The sequence below is a fragment of the Pan paniscus genome, chromosome 2 (assembly GCF_029289425.2).
Source record: "Pan paniscus chromosome 2, NHGRI_mPanPan1-v2.0_pri, whole genome shotgun sequence".
NCBI classification, from domain to species: domain Eukaryota; kingdom Metazoa; phylum Chordata; class Mammalia; order Primates; family Hominidae; genus Pan; species Pan paniscus.
This window is the reverse complement of record NC_085926.1, coordinates 50,619,047-50,640,169: the sequence shown is the minus strand read 5'-3', so window position 1 is coordinate 50,640,169 and position 21,123 is coordinate 50,619,047. Positions and strand designations below refer to the sequence as shown.

Below are 21,123 nucleotides of genomic sequence, written 5' to 3'. Positions count from 1 at the left end.
GCTACCCGCCCTCCAGCCCCTTTCATCTCTCCATTCTGTAGAGCTGGTCCAGGGCCCCCCAACTCCCTCTAACCTGAAGTAATTCTACTCTTGGAGCACCAGACTCTGTAATTATGGTATTTTCTCATGTATTCTCACGTCAAATCCTCCCAATAATCCTGTGAGCATAATTTTGGCCATTTTACAGTCAAGGGAACTGAGATTGCAAAGAACAGAAGAGACTTGTCCAAGATCAGCCATAGCAGCCAGCCCCAGAGTTCCAAGGACTTCCTGACACCAAAACTCCTTCTCTATATCCAGGGAAAGCAGCAACCACAATCTTTTTTTTTTTTTTTTTTTTTTTTTTTGAGATGGAGTCTCACTCTGTCGCCCAGGCTGGAGTGCAGTGGCGCGATCTTGGCTCCCTGTAACCTCCACCTCCCAAGTTCACACCATTCTCCTGCCTCAGCCTCCTGAGTAGCTGGGACTACAGGCACCCGCCACCATGCCTGGCTAATTTTTTCGTATTTTTAATAGAGACAGGGTTTCACCATGTTAGCCAGGATGGTCTCAATCTCCTGACCTCGTGATCCGCCTGCCTTGGCCTCCCAAAGTGCTGGGATTACAGGCGTGAGCTACCGCGCCCGGCCAGCAACCACAATCTTTAAGAGGCTGACCTTCAAACTTTTGCAGAACCTGGAGTGAGCATTACCAAACCTAAGACTGTGACACTCCATAGTGACAAGTCTGGAAGCTGTGGAAGATACTTTGGGGAAGAGGAAAGTGGAAGAGGCTTTCCCCTATCCCCTGCCCACTTCCAGGATATAGCCTATGTTTTTGTGCTCTTTTCTAAATGCAGAGAAAACCCTGAGGGCTTCTTGAATGGTGTGAGAAGTGATGGTGGTTCTTGATGCTGGCAACCACCAGCCAGAAAGAGACCACTAGAGGTGGCCACCTGGGGCCAACCTCCCCAGACCCAGTTGTGGAGCAGTATCACTTAAGGAGCCTGCAGTAAATGCATGCACCATCCACGCTCAGGCAGGTTTTCAAGGTGGAGGCCCCAGGGAGGTTCTGATGGGGCCCAGAGCTGGGGTAACCCCAGAGTCCAGGGACCAGCAGGGACTGTGGAGTCTGAGAAGACTTGGCTCATCAGGAGGTGTTAGGTATAAAATGGGTGCGAATGGCACCTGCCTGGGACTGCTGCAAGGGTTACATGAGCTGAGGGGTTCAGGATCCATCTGTCAATAATGCAAGTTTTCCTTTTTCCTTCCATCGGACAGGAAGTCCCAGGCAGTGAGGAACCTCAGGTCTGGCAACATGAGAACTGCTCGGCTCACCTGGAAAACACAACTGGTGCTGGCTTAAGAATGCCCCAGGGAGAGCTTGTCAAGGAAGACTCTAACCAAGGGTGGGCATGAGCCAGGGGTTCATGGTGATTCGCATGGGAATCATCCTGGGCTGTCTCTGAGCATCCAGCCACAGTCCCAGTCACCCTTGGAGAGGAACGTCTGCCCTGAGGCCGTGCTACTTGAATCTGGGAGAAATTGTGAGGAGAGTTCCTCCACTCTGGCTTCATCATTGCCAATTCCCAGGCGAAGCTGCCCCAAACCACTCGCTTGTCACTTCTCTTCAGTCCAAGGGTCCCTAATGGCTCCCTGTTGCCTCCAGAGTGGTGTCCATACTCAGCCTGACATTTCTTTTTCCACCCCAGGCTGGGCACTTAAAGCTTAAGAGAGGCCCGCCCTTTCCTAGCCACACTCCCCACACCCAAATCAGCAAGACCATTCCCAGAGCCATGCTGTGCCCTCTCTGCTTTGACCTTCCATCTTCCTTCGAAACCCACCTCAAGTTCCAAAGCCAAGCAAAACTACCACTCTCCTCTCGTGATCTCCATAGCCCTGATTCTCTGAAAGACATCGTTATGCTGAAGAGCCTATAGGCAGTGGCTGTATTTCCAGCTGGAGAGTAGGGACTTCAACTCAGCCAGGCTATGGCTTCCAACATCTCCTCAGCCCCACTCCATTCACAGGATGCAGCCAGGAAATCCCTGTGTGTGTCCAGCCTTTGGGCAGTTGTCCTGAGAGTGGTAGGGAGGGGGACGTCAGCAGCCAGCCCAGAAGCCAGGGCTCTCAGGCTTGAAGGGCCTCTGGCTTCCAGCAGAACATGCATGGGATGGGGTCTGAAAAACCCTCTTCGGGCCTCCAGGCTCTCTAGGCCCCAGTAATTCAGCACCAGTCTCCCTGCACATCTGCCCTTCTCTCCGTGCTATGGGCAGAGCCCTTTACACTGATGCCAGTGCCAAATACTGATGGTCTTTTCACTCAAAGCCTTCTGAAAGGAGGCCTAAGGAAGCCTAATTAAGTGCCATGGATGCCACAAAACCGGTCATCGATAAAGTCCCCTTCAGGAATAAGCAAAAACGGAAAACAGCTCTGCAGGAAAAGGTGAGAGCCAGAAAGACCTGAGAGGGAACTCTAAGGCCAGGGAAGGCAAGGTGGCCCAGCCAGGGGACAGGGGGCTGCACATGTTGGGCGAGACAGTCGAAGCTGGGTAGCTGGCTTCTGAGCCTCAGTTTTCTCATTTATAAAATGAGAATCAAATGGTACTTTCCAGCTCTGACCGTCTTAGAGTCTATTTAGAACTGCCTGTCCATTCCAGCTCTCAAGCTGTTTCTGAACCATGCCTGTGTCAACTTTCATTTTTCCTGGATCCACTTCCATCCTTGGAAGACTGGGTTTGGCCAGTCCAAGAGGACAAACATGGAGGCAAGAAAGTGCAGAGGCCCAAGAGGTACCATCTTTTTCTAAGGGTGATTGTACTCTAAGGAGGAATCATCGGAAGTCCTGAAGCTAGAGCCACAAGCTCTTCTAAGTCCCTCCAGTCCTGATGCCATCTTCCTCTGCCCCTACATTTCAGACCATCTCCAGGGAGCCTTCTTTTGTTCATAGGTCCAGCTACTAACCTTCTGGGCAACCTTGGACAATTCAGCTGACCTCTGACTATCTTCCCTCCAGAGCGTGGAAAGTGGCCGCCTGCTCCTTCCCTAAACCCCCTTTCACACATGCACGGCATCCTAACCTCCTCCAGGCAGCCCTCCCAGCTTCAGGTGGGAAGTATTTATTCCATGGAACTAACTCTCTCAGGAAACCCACCTGACTTCCAGAGCAACAGAAGGAAGAAAACCTTCTCAGGGCAGGCTGGGAAAGGTGGCCGTAGGAGGAGGATGGCTGTCCCAGGAAGAACACCTTGGGATCCCCTCATCCCTTGGCAGTGCTCCTAGCCAGGCCCCTAGCCTGCACTCACTCACGGGCTAGAGGGAGGAGGGACTTGTCTCTTGCTGGCTGAGATTAGAGTATATGACTATTGCTGAAAATCTCTGCTCACCCCTACTCCAGGATCTCCCTCCCAAGCATTCATATAACTGTGATAAGATCAAGCCTAGTTACAGGAGCTCAGTAACAGGAAACGACCCTCTCGCTTCCAGGCCCAAAGGGCAGAGCCCTATCTCCATGTAATCTATCTCCAGAGGTGAGTTGTATCTTACGGCATCTGGGTGTGAAAACAGGCACAGCCACTGGCTTTGCTGATGTTAACAGCCCCAATGAGCTTTGCATCCACGGTTTTGTGGGTTTAATTTATTGCCAGCAATTAGATATCAAAGCCATCTTAGGAGCTGGTGTTCCATCTGTAAAGTCAAGGGCCAGGTGGGGGCTGATTCACATCTGGCCAACCCATCCTGAGCCCTGGACTCATTCTGTCCTGGGTGGTCAGTGGCAGAACCTAGAGAAAGGTGTCTTCAAAAAGCTTCACTTCCTTGGGTCACATAAGTGTGCCCATATGCTCACTTCTGTCCTGGGGAGGCTGGACAAGACCAGCACTCTCTATATTGTGTTCTTTTCTGCTCCTCAGATTCTCAAAGGCTGTTTCCACTATAAGGCCTTTGCGTTTGCTATTCTCTCTTCCTGGGATGCCCTTCTTCTCTTTTCTTTTTTTTTTTTTTTTCCTTTTTTTTTTTTTTTTTTTTTTTTGAGACGGAGTCTCGCTGTTTCATCCAGGCTGGAGTGCAGTGGTGTGATCTCGGCTCACTGCAACCTCGCCTCCCAGGTTCAAGCAATTCTCCTGCCTCAGCTTCCCAAGTAGCTGGGATTACAGGCGCATGCCACCACACCCGGCTAATTTTTGTATTTTTAGTAGAGACAGGGTTTCACCATGTTGGCCAGGCTGGTCTTGAACTCCTGACCTCAGGTAATCCGCCCACCTCGGCCTCCCAAAGTGCTGAGATTACAGGCAAGAGACACCATGCCCAGCCTCTCTTTTCTCATAATCAACTTCTTGTCATTCATCCTTGGCTGAGTGTCCCCTTCTCAGAGATACTCCCCACCCCCCAACCCTTCTGTCCCTGTCTGTCACTCCACTGTTTGGCTGTAGGTTCCATCATTGTAGAAGGAGTCCTGTCTGCTTAACTTGGCTCAGCCAACAGCACAGAGACACCTGCCCACAGGAGGCACACTGGGCCAGTCCATCCCCTCACCAGCTGGTACAAAGGGAGCCACAGTCTCTGGCTCCCTTCCTGATCCTGTAAGGAGGGGTTCTCTGGACCTGCCTAATGGCACTGGGCAGAGCCTCCCCTGCTTCACCTGTCTTTCATAGCAGCCCTGGCCAGTCCCACTGCACAGCCTACTAGGGCCTGGCCTGGCAGGAACCTTCAGAGAGAGAGAGAGAGGCCTCAAGGGCAGGTGGGTGGCTCAGTTAGACAGGAGCTCTGACTGCAGCTTCTCCCAGGAAGTCAGCCTCCTTTCTAAAGGCTTTAACGTGTGACTCAATACTTCCTTAAACACCATCATGCCCCACACGGTCTCATATGTGAGGTGAATTTTTTCAGGACCTATGACATGCTGGGAGCTCAGCAAACTGTCATGCCTTACCTCTCCCAGTCTCACAGTCTGGGGGGCAGGCATTGCTATCCATATGTTCTAATGAGGAAATGGGCTCAGAGAGATTAAGGGAGTTGTCCAAGGTCACAGAGTGGAGTCAGAAGGGGATCCCAAGCTGTGTGGCTCAGACCCAACATCTGTCTCCTCTGCAGGGAAGCACTCTGACTTTAAAGCATCCTGAGAGGTGCCAGGCACTCCTTGCCCAAGTTCAGGGACCAGAGGCCATAGAAGGTCACCCCCAAGAATCCTTCCTCTGGCATCCAGGGGCATAGAAGATCAGGGCAGAGGAGGAACGGGTTTATGACATCTCCTCCAGCTAGACCAGATCAGGGAAGGGGTCAGATGACACTGGAACTCTTTGGGCAGGGATAGCCTTCCCATTAGGAAGGGGATTGTGAGGCTCCATGCCCCTAGATTCAGACCCTGGTCCTGCCACACACCACTCATAGGAACCTGGGAAGTTTCTTCTGCTACTATTCAAGTTTCAGTGACTTCATCTGCAAAGTGGGCATAATCTCTGCCTGGGAGGGCTACTGGAAGAACAGAAAAGTAAACAAAGTCAAGTACGAGATACGTCTGGCACACGCTAGGTGCTAAAACATGAGCTCCAAGGCATGACTCAAACAGGCCAGGTCCACAGCTAAGAGCCCAGCCCCTCAGCCCCTGGGCCTTTTCAGTGGGCCCTGAGACCCTCCATCCAGCCCTAGTAGCTCATGTGGGGGAAACATGACCCATGAGTCAAGTTCCCATCACCTGGAAGGGAGACTGGTTGGGGGAGAGTCCCTGCACTGGGGGTGCTGCTTCAAGAGGTGGCTGAGGGGCCTGCCTCATTCCCACACAGAGCATCTCTGCCAGGTCTGAGGGTTGATTACTTCGTGGCTTGCTGTGAACACAGATCAAGATCAGGAATGGGAATGGGGGTGTCATCTGCTTTATCTACACAGCCTCTACACTGGGGCAGGGTTTATAGGCTAAGGCAGGCTTCCCAGTGCCTCCCCTGCTGCCACCACCCACTCTTTGCCCCAACTGTCTCTGTCCAGAGTGAACTCTCCAGAAAGGGGAAAGCAAGCCTGCCTAAGACACCCACGACCACCCAGTCATCTCTGCTCCCTTTGTCAGCACCAGTGACGCCCCACCAGACAATGCCAGCAGGTGCCTGTGCCCATGAAGTATGGACTCTCTGAGGGCAGGAACCATAGGAGAAAGGACAATCTTGTAGCCATTTTGCCATGTCAGAGCCCTGCCTCCTGTCCTCACCAGCCATGAACCTTGGGAAGCCACTTAGTTACTCCGAGTCTTGGTTTCCCATCTGTAAAATGGAGATCTTAATGCCTGCCTTGCAAAATTTGAGATCAGTTTTGTTAATGTCTAGCTCAGTGCTCCATAAACTTTTTTAATGCACGTAAACTTGTTCAAATTAAATCTCAGCACACCAATCTATAAAATAGCTGTGTTGGAAGCAAAAGTGGAGGGTCCTAGGACTCCTTCACCAAATCCTGGGGGGTTCAGGGAGTCCAATGTGAAAAGATCTGGCCCCAACTCTAACAGCCAACTCTAATCAACCAGAAATGCTAGAGCAGTAAGAGGGGATGGATAGATTGTCTGACACATTGGCTGAGTGTATCTCCAGAGGAGCCAGAGGTGCACATGTGGGGGGGGAATGCACTACCCATGGGAGAACCCTGGGGGCTCTAAGAGAGAGGAGCTATTACCAGGGGCCCATTGTCTCATCCCTGAGCACCCCATTCTGACTTCCTACAGGAGATGGGACAAGGAAATGAGAGACCCCTGTGCCATGGCTGCCTCTCACCCAGTAAATAGACTTGTTTTCCATTCTTCACACAAAATGCCTTGCCTCCCCGTGTACCTGCCAGCTAAGTCCCTAAATGTTTGTCTATCCAAATCTGGCTTTCCCTTTGAGATCATATTGTCACCACCTTTTGGAAGTCTTCTGTGATTGCCCCTAGCCAAAAAGAGCATTTCCTTCCTTTGACCTCCTCTAGCACAGAGAGCAGCAGCTAAGAGCTTGGGACTCAGTTTCTCTATCTGTAAGATGAGAAAGTGAGGACTAAGTGAGATGATCCATGTAAAGCTTTAGCACAGTCCTGGCACACAGTAGGCACTCAATAAGTGTCAGCTATTCATTATGGTGCTGTGGTCTCTCCCCTGCCCCACAGCTCCTTCAGGCTATGGCACACAGTAGGTGCCCACTGAATACTTACCCAGGTGACCAGCAGGTGGCCCCACACCCCAATTAACCTCTCTGCCAGCTCCTCTGAGCCCCAGGGAACTTGTTCCCTTGAGTCAACAGCTGCCTTCTCCTGGTCAGGGGACACAGAGAGGGTAGAACTGGCAGAGTGCTGGGCAGCTTAGTGCATCACCTAGCAGACGCTTGGGCTATGCTGGTGACCAAGGCCTTTGGGCTCGGCCATCCCTCTCCCTGTCTTCATTGCAGCCCTGCCCCATCCTTGTGAGGATCATGCTAACAGATAAGAAAACTGAGGCTTGGAAAAATGCATGATCTGCCTGAACATAGAGCATTCCTCACAATCCATCAACTGATGGTGATGTGTCTGTCAAGGGTGCTGGAATAATCTGGTCCTGTTAATTCAGCCTCTCATTTTACTGATGGGCAACCTCAAAAATAAGAACTGCTTTGCTCAAGGCCTCATGTAAACCAAAGCTCAGGTCTCCTGGCTCTAGACAACCCCACTCCATCCCACACACAGCAGGGGAGGTGGGCTTGCCAGACCCTTCCCTGCCTGCTGGTTAAGCATGCTGGCTGCTCAGTATGACAAAACGAAGAATTTTACCCTGCTGGGTTTATGGGCAGCCGTGAGGACCCACTAGGGATGCAAAGGCTCGGCCCAAAGCAGCCAGGCCCAAGGCAGCCAGGTCTGGTGACAGCCACACACGGCCTGCCCTCCCCCCTCCCCATGCCTGCCATAAAGAAAGTTTCAAGCAGGCTTGGAAGCATGGAGACCCCTGCAGAGGCTGTAGCAGGCTGCATTTTGAGGCTCAATTCTGACACTGCAGTGGAGGGGCTGAATTGAGGGCAGAGAGGGGCTGGTGTAGAATAGCAATGAGCCAGGCTATTGGAAGCCAGCCAGCATCAGGTTTGGAGGACAGAATCAGGGCTGTTGGCCAGGTCAGGGGGAATATCACTAGGAAGAGATGTCACACACACACACGCATGTGCACACGTGTGTATATAACTTTTATGGAATTTTTTTTTTTTAAGAGACAGAGTCTCGCTCTGTTGCCCAGGCTGGAATGCAGTGGCACAATCATGGCTCACTGTAACTTCAAGCTCCTGGGCTCAACCTGCCTCAGCCTCCCAAGTAGCTTCTTACGGAATTCCTTACCAAAAGCTGCCAGGGAAGTTATCATAGAGCTCATGCAAATGCCTGTGCGTCTGGACTCACTGATGAGAACAAGTGGCCACTTGGCTTCTTAGCTCTCCTAATACTAGCTGATTGTCAGAGATTTGCTCCCATTTCACGGACAGCCACACTGAGGCCCAAAAAGGAATGTGACTTGGCCAGGCATCCAGCCTCCCAGTCCTGGCTTGTAAGAGTGACACCCGATGCTGGAGATCACGGAGCCAGGCCCTGGGCTGGGCTAGCGGCTGGCCCAGACTCCTCATGGGCTCTTGGAAGTAGCCAGATGTGGGAGATAATGAGGCAATCTTTCCATCTGCTCTTCTGCTAACTGCTTCTAGGGCACCCCTCCCCACCTAGTTACAGGAGGGGCCCTACCCTCTCCCCAACAACAGCAAGGGGCCAAATGTGACCAATAAGAACCCTCCCCTGAAACTGACATGTGGACACCTGAGCAGATGACCTCCCCAGCTAGAACTTCTGCAGCTCTAGTTTTGCCAGAGCTATGGAGAAGGCAAAAAAAAAAAAAAAAAAAAACCCCAGTGCAGGCAAAGGATCAAGGACAGCCCCAGGAAGAAGCACAGACTGGCAGAGCGGAGTGGCAGATGGGAGTCCTAGAGCAGGGAGACTCTCTGTCCCTGAGGCCCTGGTCCCTGCACTTCTGCCTGCAACCCTGTATCCTATCAGGCACCTTTCCCAGCACTGGGATGCATATATTCTCTCTTTGGCTCAAACTGTCCCATGACACCTCCTTCTCCTGGAACCATGTTCTTCCATCACAGATCATATCAAGACCTTGATTAAACTTTTTTTTTTTTTGAGATGGACTTTTGCTCTGTCGCCAGGCTGGAGTGCAGTGGCGTAATCTCGGCTCACTGCAACCTCCGCCTCCCAGGTTCAAGTGATTCTCATGCCTCAGCCTCGCGAGTAGCTGGGATTACAGGCACCTGCCACAACGCCCAGCTAACTTTTTATATTTTAGTGATGGGGTTTCACCATGTTGGCCAGGATGGTCTTGATCTCCTGACTCTGTGATCTGCCCGCCTCGGCCTCCCAAAGTGCTGGGATTACAGGCGTGAGTCACCACGCCCGGCCAATTTAACATTTTTCAACATGTGATGTTTTCACCTTCTCCTGCATGAATGTAAACACCTTGAGGTGAACTCCCTGTCTGAAGTTCTCACTGCAGCCTTCCTTGCACCCAGCACAGCATCTCAGGTACACTGGATGCTTGGCAGCCAAGCAAGGAAGGCCATCTGTGCCTCCACAGCTTTGTGACTAGATGGACTACATCTACCTTTGCATCTGGCCAGCATTCCTCCAAATGTAGGGTATACCAGGAAGGCTGGGCTGAACCACAGGCTCCATGGAGTCTCTTGAATTTATCTGGCCACCCTCCTGGAAGCCCAGTACTGGAAACAAAGCCCAGGAGGCCCACATGATGCTGCTCTGGGGAGCAGGCCCTTGGAAATGAAACCCCATGGGTGAGGAAGCCCTGATTGTCTGGATAGAAAGTTCCTGAGGTAGATTTGGGGTTGCTTTTTCTTCTAGAGACTTCTAGATACTCTAGATATAACTCTAGATATTCTCTCCTTCCTGAGGCAGACTTGGGGCTGCTTTTTCTTCTAGAGACTTCTAGATACTCTAGATATAACTCTAGATACTTCTCTCCTTCCTGATGACTAAGGATGTTAGAGTAGCTAATGAGTGTGGGGCATGAGCCACGCACCTGGCACCTCACTAAGTACTTCACACACATCATCTGCTCAAATCCCCCACACGACTCCATGAGATGGGCATTATCATCGCCAGGACACAGCTGAGGAAACTGAGGCCAAGAAAGCTCCCAAGGTCACCAGGCTGGGAAGCAGCAGAACATCTCAGGCGTGTTTGCCTGTCCCCTGCCTTCCAGCATCTCTGCACCCTCCCCCACACCCTGAAGGAAGGTGGGGTGGAGGAGAGAGCGCTGCAGGCAGCAGATGAGCTCTTGGAAAACTGGGAGGTTTCTCAAGATAGGAGCTGGGAGAGAAATGCCACAGTTAGGGCCCTCCTTGAAGCTACCCACAAGGGCTCCAGAGGGGTGAGAGTGCTCTGTTACTGGAGTAGTCAAAAGACAGTCTTGCAGCATGCCGCCCCCTCCCCTCCTCGATATTCTCAGTGCCAAATGAAATCTGGCAGTTTCTGAAAATAGCTCAGCGCTGCAGCAGGCTCTCTGCCCGCCCTTCAGCAGGCTGGCACGCAGCTGGGGGTGGCCACTGTGAGCAGATGCTGGCACACACAGGCCCAGGGGTAGGTGTCACACACACTGCACAGGGGCAGCACAGAGCTGGGGGCATGTGGCAGCTGCCATCCCTCAGCTCTTCTGACCTTTCTAGGCCTGGCGAGGACTCAGTGGCCTTGGAGTTAGCATGGCATGCTTATCAGGCCTGAGGCACCCCCTCCAGCTGGGGTGAAATCACTAGTGGGTCTGAGAAGCTGCCCTTGGGCCACTTTTGTCCACCCCTGTAGACAAAGAGTAAACCCAGGACCCAAGAGAAAATGATGAAATGGTGTTTATTACTATCTGGATGTAAAACCCAGCAGTGTTGTCCTATCTGACATGGTCTAGGGTTTCCCAGCCAGTGAGAGAGGGGCCAGGAAGGAACTAGGCTGCGTGTCAGGCACTTGTCAGGCAGTATCAGGCACTCGGCACCCTAAGGCTACCATGGTGGGGTGGGGCTGGTAAGCTCTGATCAGCCAGGAAAGGCCCTCTCTGCCCTACTCAGGCCCAAGCCAGGACCAGACATTCTGAGCATGGCTCAGTCGCCTTCCCCAACCTCAGGTCTGACCCAGAGTAAAGAAAGGGACCTCAGGTTAATGGGAAGCCACTTAGCTCTGCTCCCAACCAGCCACTTTCACACAAGTATACCAAAAGATAGCCCCTGACTTCAACAGAGAGGGGCTTTCCTGCCTGAGATCTGGTGAGCAGATGGGTGCAGGGAAAGTATACTGGCTTTTGTCACAGTGACATTTTCCAAAGTGGAAAAAAGTTAAAAATATCTCCCACCTTAAGTTCAGATGAAAAGTCACCCTTTGGGTCGGGAATAGTGAGGGGATGGCTAGGCCCAGGGACTCCCTCAGGGGAGAGCGCTGAGTGCCATCTGGGCTGGGGCTGCAGCAAGGCAGGGCTGGACTGCACAGGGAGGCAGGCAGACCGGATCCAGCAGCCTCAGGGCCCAAGGAGGAGTGAGAATGAGAGGGCCAGCCAGTGTGTGAGAAATCAGCCTCCCCAAGAAGGCAGAGGTGAACCCTCAATTGCCCCTCCTCCCTTACTCGCTCACTCAGCATTCACAGGCAGCAACATGGTCCCTGGTCACCATGGCAACCAATGGCCAATGCCTTTCTCAAGGCCAGGCCCATCTGCCCATCCCACAGGGGGATGTCTCTGTGGAAGATGGGAAGCCCAGCCACAACTCCCAGTGGCCTAGAAAGCTAAGGCCATGCACCAGGGCAGGACAGCACAGAGGCCTCACTCGGGCCAACCTAGCTAAAGGTGCTGCTATGGCAGCAGGCAGCTCCCAGCCCCTAGGCCCTGCCCGTCTCTAGGGCTTGAGCCTGGGCCAGAGATCTGAAGGAGGTTTAGGGTCAGGGTCCTCCATCCTGAAGTTCCGAGTGACAAATTAAAACACAACAAAATAATCCTTTTGTTAAAAGAATGACCCTGGGCCCTCCTGGCCAGGGCCTGAGCACATTTCAGTCTGTTATGCAGGCTGAGAGGCCAGGCTCCTCCAAGGCCCCATGAGCTACTGGTTGTTGCAGCCCTGTGAGGCAGAGGAGCTGCCTGCCTGCTTTTTTCTCCTCTTGTTGAGGAGCCGGTTGTTAGAGGTCTTCAGGTCCTTGATCTTCACCTGGTCGTAGTCTACCCGCATAGTGGCCAAGGCACTGGTCATCTCCTCCTGGGGACAGACAGGATGGTGGGCACTAAGAGGTCAGGATGTACTGACCTTAGGAACCATCACCCCCCTGCCTGGGCAGCCCCTTAATGTCAGTGACAGCCTGTGCTGCCTCTGTGCCCACTGTGTGCCCAGCACTGGGCCAAGCCCTTTGCATCACATGATCCTCACTACCGTCCTCTGTGGTAGACACTGAGCTTATTCACTAAGGCACAAAAGGAGAGTTACTCCCTCGGACCACACCAAGGGTAAGTGGGATAGTGAACTAAGCCAGTTCCACCACAGAACCACAAGACCTGCAGAGAATGCCATCTCGCTGGGCAACCAGTGCACTGGGGCCTGGAGATTGTGCCACTGGAGCTGCTACTCCATATGTTCAAACGTGGCCTCTGCTGGGTCTAAACCAGGCTGACCACCCTCCCAAATGTTGTCGGTTATAAGAGTGGTCATCATCCAAGCTTGGTACCAAAGCCCCGTTTCATTGAGGAAGTGAGCCAGGAGCACCACACTGAATGGCGTAGTGAGGCCCAATCCTTGGAGTGCCATGGTTGGACCACTGCGACAGTCACTGACACCCTGTGCTCCAGGTATAGAAAGGGGCCAAAGACCCCAGACCCTGGGTAGCCACCCCCCTGAAGTCCCTTTTGCCCAAATCCTGGCACCTGTATTGAGACTGAGGCAGAGCCCACCCACCTTGACTTCGTCCCAGTGGTCTTTGTCCTCCTGCAGCACTCGGGCCGTGTGGAGTGGGGTCTGTGGCACCACCATCGATTGCTGGAAGGAGCCCCACGCCCATGGATTAGAAACTGGAGGCACCTGGGACAGCACTGGTTCCCCCCACTCCATCCTCTTCTCCCAGACTCAGATGGAAAAACCAAGGCTCAGGGTGGGGAAGGAGACTCACTAGGGCAGTGACAAAGCCAGGTTGTAGGTGAGGCCCTAGTATCTACCTGTGTGCATGGGCCCATTCCAGCCCTGCACTGGGGCCTCAAAGCAGAGCCACCACCCTCCTGCCCGGCAGCCCCACTCCTGTTGGACACCCTGCCTGCCATGGGAGGAGGAGGGGCTCACGTTGATCCAGGGGTGGTTCATGAACTGAGTGATGGTCAGCCTCTCTGTGGGGTCTGTCTTCAACAGGAGGCGGATCAGCTGCTTGGCTAGGGGGGCCAGGGAAGAGAGGGGAGAGGTGAGATTGCAGAGCCAGCCCCTCCACCCTTCCCCACAGACCACAAGCTCTGCTGGGGCAGGGGCTGCATGTGCTCCCAAATTCCCAACCCACAGAAAGAGTGAGCTAACAACTATTTCTTGTTTTGAAACACTAAGTGTTCAGGATAATTGGTTAAGCAGCAGTAGATAACTCATACAGGGCAGCCTTGTTTGTGGTCCTCAAAGAGGAAAATATGAATGAGGAATAGGAGTTAGAGGGAGTTTTGAGGAGGCAAGTTTTGAGACTGTTTGGCAGATGTAGAAACTGAGGCTCAAGAAGGTTAGGGGACTTGCCTAGGGTCCCATAGCTGGGAAGAGGGGGAGCCAAGATTTGAACACAGGTCAGTTTGACACCAAAGTGATGTTTCCCAGAATGAAAGCCACAGGGGCCAGGTGAGTCAGGCTGGGACAGAGAGGTTCACTCACCATCCTCAGAGACTTCTGACCACTCAGGATTGGGGAAGCCGTACTGGCCCAGGCGAATCCTCCTCTTCATCCCCGGGGAGATGGCCTGGCCCGTGTTGGAGTAGAAGGGTGGGAAGCCACAAAGGCTGGGGGAAGGGGTAAGTCATTTGGCATAGGGTGGGAGCAGTGCCAGGGTGGACCCATTTCCCCTCAAAAGCCCCTGACTGGGGAGACAGACAACCAGACACCATAGCAATAATGCCAGCCCTCCGGACTCCCAGGCACATCCCAGGAATGCCATCAGCCCTTGGCATGGGGAGACCCTCAGGCACCTGAAGGAGTGGTGTCCCATGACCAAAAGGGAAGGGCAGCCCGCATGAGGAGTGACACACACAAGCTCCTCACCAAGGACATGGGGGTGGGGGGACAGAAGTGGTTCTGAGGGCTCACAGTGGGGGTAAGGGCAGGAGATGGAGGCAGGGGGTGGGGAAGGTACTCACAGGATGTACATGATGACACCCAGGGACCACATGTCACATGACTTGTCATACTTCTCTGGACCCAGGACCTCAGGGGCTGCCAGGGCAGAGGGACAGCAGGGCTCTCAGACCCAAGGGTCTTGGAGCCCAGGCAGGAGCCTAAAGCCTGGGCAAGGTGGGGAGCAGGTACCTGGGCTGGGAGGTAGGGCAGAGCAGACTGGCGTCTGGCACCTTTTGGAAAGGCAGCATGTGTGTGAAGTTGGGGGAGGAGAAAGCTCCTGGAAAAAAATCAACCACTTTCAGACATACCCCTAGCTCCCTTGGGCCTGAGCCCCTCTGCCAGTCTCAACCTTGGTGAAAGAAGAGAAGAGAAGGCCAGTCTGGGGCTTGGTGGGAAGCTGCCGTAGGTGAGAGGGTCTTGGCCTGCCAGCTGTCCTGTGTCCCTTGCCTCCCTGAATGCATAGCCTAGGTCACAGGCAAGGAAGAACCAGGGACAGGGCTCTGCATTCCATCATCAGCTTGGCTACCAATCCATGGAGCCTTTGTCTTCCCTGTGCAATGAGGTGGGTAGGCTAGAAGATTTCTAAGTTAAAATACTTAGTGCAAAACACATCCTAGTTAACAGAGTGCCATTTCAACTGTCTCAGGGAACTTCCCACCCCTTCAGCAGCCCTCCAGGAAGACCTCTTCTGAGGGAGAAAAGCCCTCTGTCATCACCCCACTCTCAGGTTAGGGGGCAGTTTTGGCAAGGAACATTTTCAGATCCGGGGGTTGCCCACTTGCAGAAGGGCAGTGAACTTTTCCAGGAAGCATGAGTATGTGCACACCTCCAAGCCCTGGCTTTAGTGACCGTCTCCCACAAGGCAGGTGACTGGTACCCTTTGTCCTTCCAAGTTAGGAGGAAATGCATGCCCACTTTCTGAATATGAATCCCAGGAAGACAAAAACTAGAGAAAAACAACCGCGGTTGGGCTCCGTCCCAAGCTGATGGCAGCCTTTTATCACATATATATTTAGAGCTGCTGTGATGTCATTCAGCTCACAGGCCACAGCCAGAATTTTCCTGGATCTATTTTCAAAAGCAGAAGCTGAAGTTTGGGAGAATATTTTTGCAGCCTCCGGCCCCCCACGTCACCCGCCTCCATGCAGACAGAATTCTCCCCCTCCCTCCTTGCTGGGCTTTAACCCTTTGGTTTCTGCAACCCACTGGCTACCCCATAATACAGCTGTATAAGTTGGGGTGAGGAGTTACAACTCATGTCCGAAGGACTCACCCACATAATAGGGAGTATAGCAGGGTGTCTGCAGGGCATTTTGGGTGGTCTCCTTAGCAAAGCCAAAATCGGTGAGCTTAAGCACTGCGTCTTTCTCCTTAGATGTGTAGAGTAGGTTTTCAGGCTGGGCCAGAAAGAGAAAACATTGGTTTGGAGTTAGGAACCAGGCAGGAGCAGAGCCCCAAGGTGATCTTCAGCCAGACTCCCCGACTCCATCCCAGTGCAGAAGGAGCTAGGTCCATTTATAAAAAGACCCGGGCCTTGCCCACCAACATGGGCCAAATATAGAGAAACCCAAGGTGCTACCTTCATTCACAAAAGGGGAAGCAAGGCAGGTGCTCAGCCAAGGCTGTGAATGACCAAGTGCCATAGAAAGCCTCGGGGCAGGAACTTCTGATCCTGAGTTGGTGACATTGCCATGAAATGCTAGAGCAAGGGTGCTGGGGGAAGGCAGGCTGCTCATAAGTCAGTATTGCCAAGCACATGTCCCATACCCAGCCCAGAGTGAATCCTACAGGGCTAGAAGGACAGCCCCATCTGAGGTTGCTCAGGGGAGAAGGCCCTAGTTGCTCAGACCCCAGACCCCAGGAGCTGCACAGGGGCAATCTTCCTGTGTCCCAGGAGTAGCCAGGGGCCTGGCAGATGAGGGCAGTAGGGAGGTCTGTCCCTGAAACTGGTTTTTAATGAATGGTAGGTAGGATGTAGGCCCATGGAGAGGGGCAGAAGAGACCCCCCAGCAGAGTCGGGGTAGAAGGATGGGGTGTTGGTAGAAGGATGGGGTGGTGGTTTAGAACCAATGGATGCTATTTCTCAGGTTCCATTTGAGAAGATCTGACCTTCTCAATTGTGATAAAAACAGAGAAGCAGTTTTAGTCTATTCAAGGGAATCTCCTCTGCAGAAGGCTTTTCTCTCTTCGGGAAAAAAAAGCCAGGGTCCAAATAAAGCAAGGATTTACAGGTTGGGGTGCTCAGCCAGAGGGAGGACCTGATCCAGCAGCTGTAACCTCAGCTCGCCTCTGCCCAGTCTGAGGAGGAAATAAGCCAAGGAAGGTAACGTTCCAGGCTTGGGGCAGAGGGCCCAGGAGGAGCAGACTCTGCTCTGATAGTGCTCACACATGCTTGTGTGCACATGCATGTGTGTGCTGCCTTGGTTTGCATTTCATCCATCTGATCCAGATGACCTCTAAGACCCAGTCCTCCCAGGATAGGAAATTTGGAGAGCTGAGCTTCCAGCCTCAAGACTGGAAGGTGGCCCAACAACTGGCACTACCTCTGTTCCTTCCTCCAGGGCTCAGCAAATGGCTTCTTTCCCTTAAAATGCTGGTATCAGAGGGCCTGATCTGTCAAAGCTATGGCTGTGACTTCACAAAAGCTGCAACAGGGCCAGGTGGAATGGCTCACGCCTGTAATCCCAGCACTTTTCGAGGCCGAGGCGGGCGGATTACCTAAGGTCAGGAGTTCAAGACCAGCCTGGCTAACATGGTGAAACCCCATCTCTACGAAAAATACAAAAATTAGCCAGGTGTGGTGGTGTGCGCCTGTAGTCCCAGCTACTTGGGAGGCTGAGGCAGGAGAATCGCTTAAACCTGGGAGGCGGAAGCTGCAGTGAGCCGAGATTGCGCCACTGCATTCCAGCCTAGGTGACAGAGTGAGACTCTGTCTCAAAAAAGCAGAACAAAACAAAACAAAACAAAAAAAACCAACAGCATCAGGCAGCCCCTGCCTGAGGCCTGGCACATTGCGTCCACACAAAATTTCTTGCTGAACAAGTAAACAAATGAATGAATGAATCCCAGTGCAGCAACTACACAGCCCCTGGGCAAGTCACTTAATCTTTTTCTGAGCCTTGTTTTCCTCATCTGTAAAATGGGTAATGGCACTTATCTCACAAGGCTGGGTGAGAATGAAATGAGATTGCTTGTCAGGGCCCGCTGGCTTTAGGCAGGCAGTCAGTTATTCTTATTACTATTTGGATTACTCAGTGTTTGAAAGAAGCAAGGGGACCCACCTGGTGAGAACAGAATGAGTATGCTGAAACTAGAGAAGAGGCTGAGAAAAGCAGTCTGGGACACAGAGCAGAGGCTTTGAATGTGACTAGGGAACATGGCCTCCATCCAGTGGGTCCTGGATGCCATCAGGGATTGTGGAGTGGGACAATATCCTCTTCCCCGGGCCCCCAACCTGAATCCTGGAGCCTCACCTTGACATCTCGGTGGGCAATGTTATGGCTGTGCAGAAATTGGATGGCAGTGCCGATATCCCGCATTATCTCTGCAGCTTCTGCAGAAACAGAGGAGGAGGGGGTCAGTGATGCCAGTCAAAGGTCAAGCCCCCACCCTATCATCCCTCCTGGACACAGTCTAACAGGCCAGCACAAGACAAGAAGACAGTGACAGCGCTCCTGCTATCCAGGTTCTCTATCCCAGGATGTCTACGCCACCCCAGACACCCCAGTTTCCTCCGAGGATACCCCCAACCCATCTAAACTTCTTTCCTCAGTCCTGAGCTACCTCTCCCCAGCTCAACTGCGAGACAGCATCAAGAGGCTTTGAGGCCTCCATCCCAAAGCCATAGAGAGTCCAAGTTCGACAAAGTGTCTCAGACTCAGAGAGTCCCTTGTGGGGATGGACACTGAGTCTCACCCTTTCTTATTCAGATGGGAAGACTGAGGCACAGAGAGGAACAGGGTCTTGCCTAGCATCACACACAATGCTCTGGTCCATACCTCTCACCCTGAATCCTCCTGCTGGTCCAGCTACATGCACATACCTCTCTCAGTGAAAGCCTGGTCGCCACGCTCCTGAATCCTGCTGAACAACTCACCACCTTCCATGCTGTAAAAGAGGTGACTATAAGCAGAGAGGGGGAAACTGCACATCATCCTACCCTTGCCCCTGCCCCAAATCATAGGCCCAGGCTTCAGGCCCTGCTGCTCTGCTCCTCCCCTACTGAACAGCCACTGTCAGCCTCCCTGTCCCTTGTAGAACCTGGTGCATGGTAGGTTGTCAGTTTAGGTGGGTTGAACTGAACTCTTGGAACTAGAAGAGGGTGGTGGGCTCTGATCCCTGCCAAGAAGCCTGTGTGTTCCCAGTGGCACGGCCCCTACCTGACTGTGAGGGCTTGGGTACTCCCAACCCCATTCAAGTCTCTGTTTCCCCAAATGTGGGATGAGATGTTAATTATCATCATATGACCACTGTTCTCTGGGCACCTACTGTGTGCCATGCCCTGGGATCCACGTTTCATGAGCGCTGTTGTGTGATCCTGGGCTGGTTCTTTCACCTCTCTGTGCCTCAGCTATCTCTTTTGTATGATAGGGATGACAGCACCAACCCCATAGTCATGCAGATTGAATATGCAATACACATGGGCCACTTAGAATGGAGTCAAGCACAGGGTAAATGCTACATTAAGATCTTTCCCACATCTTACATCTGAGTTACAGAGATTCAGAGAGATTAAGAGCTGCCCACGGTCACATAGCTAGTGGGTAGCAGAGGCAGGATCTGAACCCCAAATCTGAAGAACTGGCTAACCGGTGCAGGAAGGGGGGACTTGAAAGGCAGACAGGGAGGAGCTGGAGACCCAGAGTCCAAGGATGGCTGGTGCTGAGCCACGGTGTTACAGGAAGAAGCCCAGGGTGGAAAAGGCCACTGGCTCCTGGTTCTAGGCCCCAAGCACCCAGTTCCTGGTGGGACCATGGGAGCACATACCCAGGTCAAAAGGAGAGAAAGCTGAGAGAACTGCGTGGGTCCTGTTCTTCCCCAAATCCCCCATCCATCCATATTCAGGGATTGGGAGCCTTCTCTGACAGCTCTTCCAGTCCTCCTCACAGAGTAGAAATCACACTCAGGGAGGCCATATTAACCCCTGTGGTTTCTTGCCCACCCTTGAGGGAATGTCCTTATGGCCAACTCCATAGATCCACAGGCAGGGCCTGCGGCTGCCTGCTCCATTGCCCCTCAGGGGCTACAGTGGCACCCAGATCTGCTACCTGAAAAACAAAGAAAGCCCCTAGAAGCATGTCAGGGAGCCTGAGGGCCACAGGGATGCCGAGGGGGTGTGGAGACAGGGCAGGCCAGCATACCATTCCATGATGATGAGGAGACAGCGCTTGCCATGGTGCATGTTCTCATACACATCCAGGATGCGGACAATATGGGGGCCGCCAGAAGCCTGCCAGTGATGGTCTACCTCCTGCCGGGCCTTGGGGCTGTCATACAGGAGCTGTAGGTGGGTGCACATAGAAAGTGTCAGGCTCAGAGCCCTCTACCATCACTTTGCAGACAAAAACATATAAGCTCTGAGGCCTGTGACCTGCCCCAGGTCACACAGCTTATAAGGAGCAGAATGAGAATTTGAATCTAGGTTTCTCTGACTTGTGGTCCAGTGAGCCTCTGGACTTGAGGGTCAGTCCTGGGCTCAAGCAGCTTGGCAGGTAGTTCAAGGAGTCCGTAGGAGGTGGCTGACTGCTTCGAGGGGCTCAGAGGCCAAAGAAGCCCTTGCCTCCCTTCTCAGATGGAAATTGAGTGGGTTTTATAACCCCACTCTAATCACACAGCAGCCATGGGACCCCAAGCCAGGGGCCACACATCCCTTGAACCTCATTTTTACCATAAGGATGACACAGCTGTTCCATTTCCTAGGCTAGGGTTGGAAATTTTACATGTAAATTGTACAGGATAGCACCTGGTACATAGTAGGCCCTTGGTGCCTCCCTTGTGATTCTCACCCTGGGCATCTATGAGAAATGTAAGTGTAGAAGCAGAAGGTGCTGGGGAAAGGCTGGGGAGGGGAGAGGGTGCACTAACACGCAAATCTGCCCTACAGGACTCAGCATGATCAGGAGAGTGCTGGAGTGAGAAGGAAGACTTCCTGCAGGAGAGGTTGAGGCCTGTGTCTGTCAATCTATCTCCCACAAAGAAACTGGCCCAGAGTGGAGGGAGACAAGGCCACACTCCTGTAGGGGTAAAAGTAATTAAGACTTCAGATTCTCCAGGAGTGGGCATGAGAACAAAACTCTCACTACCAAGAAAAGTGCTTCTAAAATGAGTTGCTTGGTCATGACCACCCAGTCAGTACCCAGCTCCCAAGGTAACTTTATAGCCTTCCTGGGAGCTGCTATGCAGTACCAGGGCGACAATGTCATCGCACTGTGAGAGAGGTGGGGCCATCTCAAGGTGACCTAGCTGCCCAGCCTCCACCCTCATCCCACGCTTAAAGATCACTGGTAAGGACCCAGAGGTAGAGACTGGGGGAAGGGAGGACCCTAGTTGAGGGAGATGACAGCTGAGTGGAGTGAGATGTGGGTTTGGGATTGAATTCCTCCAATGACTCGGTGTGACCTCAGGCATACATTCACAGCTCCAAGCTGCAGCCCACAACTCTGTAAAATGGTATAATAGCAGAGTCATCCCCACAGGGTGCATCCCAGCCAAGGCAAGCATCCAGTGGGCGGGCATCAGGATCCTTGCTCGGGTTAACTCAGCCCTGGACTGTGGCTGCCAACCAGCACCAGAAATGAACAAGGCCTC

At 52.9% G+C, this 21,123-nt stretch overlaps 1 protein-coding gene across 2 annotated transcripts in view; it reads right to left on the bottom strand.

Annotated features, from left to right (window-relative positions):
• Positions 1–10,827: 10,827 nt before the first annotated feature.
• The window catches only part of MAPKAPK3 (MAPK activated protein kinase 3), a 32,275-nt gene continuing 21,979 nt past the window's right edge, over positions 10,828–21,123 (bottom strand). For both annotated transcript variants that reach the window (XM_008972189.5, XM_003818800.5), the window contains exons 3-11: positions 19,677–19,816; positions 18,359–18,423; positions 17,790–17,869; positions 15,590–15,713; positions 14,337–14,412; positions 13,858–13,982; positions 13,297–13,382; positions 12,919–12,999; positions 10,828–12,228 (exon numbers count right to left, since the gene is read on the bottom strand). In XM_008972189.5, the coding sequence (XP_008970437.2) occupies positions 12,076–12,228; positions 12,919–12,999; positions 13,297–13,382; positions 13,858–13,982; positions 14,337–14,412; positions 15,590–15,713; positions 17,790–17,869; positions 18,359–18,423; positions 19,677–19,816 (930 nt within the window). In that variant the 3' untranslated portion in view covers positions 10,828–12,075. The remainder of the gene's footprint in view (positions 12,229–12,918; positions 13,000–13,296; positions 13,383–13,857; positions 13,983–14,336; positions 14,413–15,589; positions 15,714–17,789; positions 17,870–18,358; positions 18,424–19,676; positions 19,817–21,123) is intronic.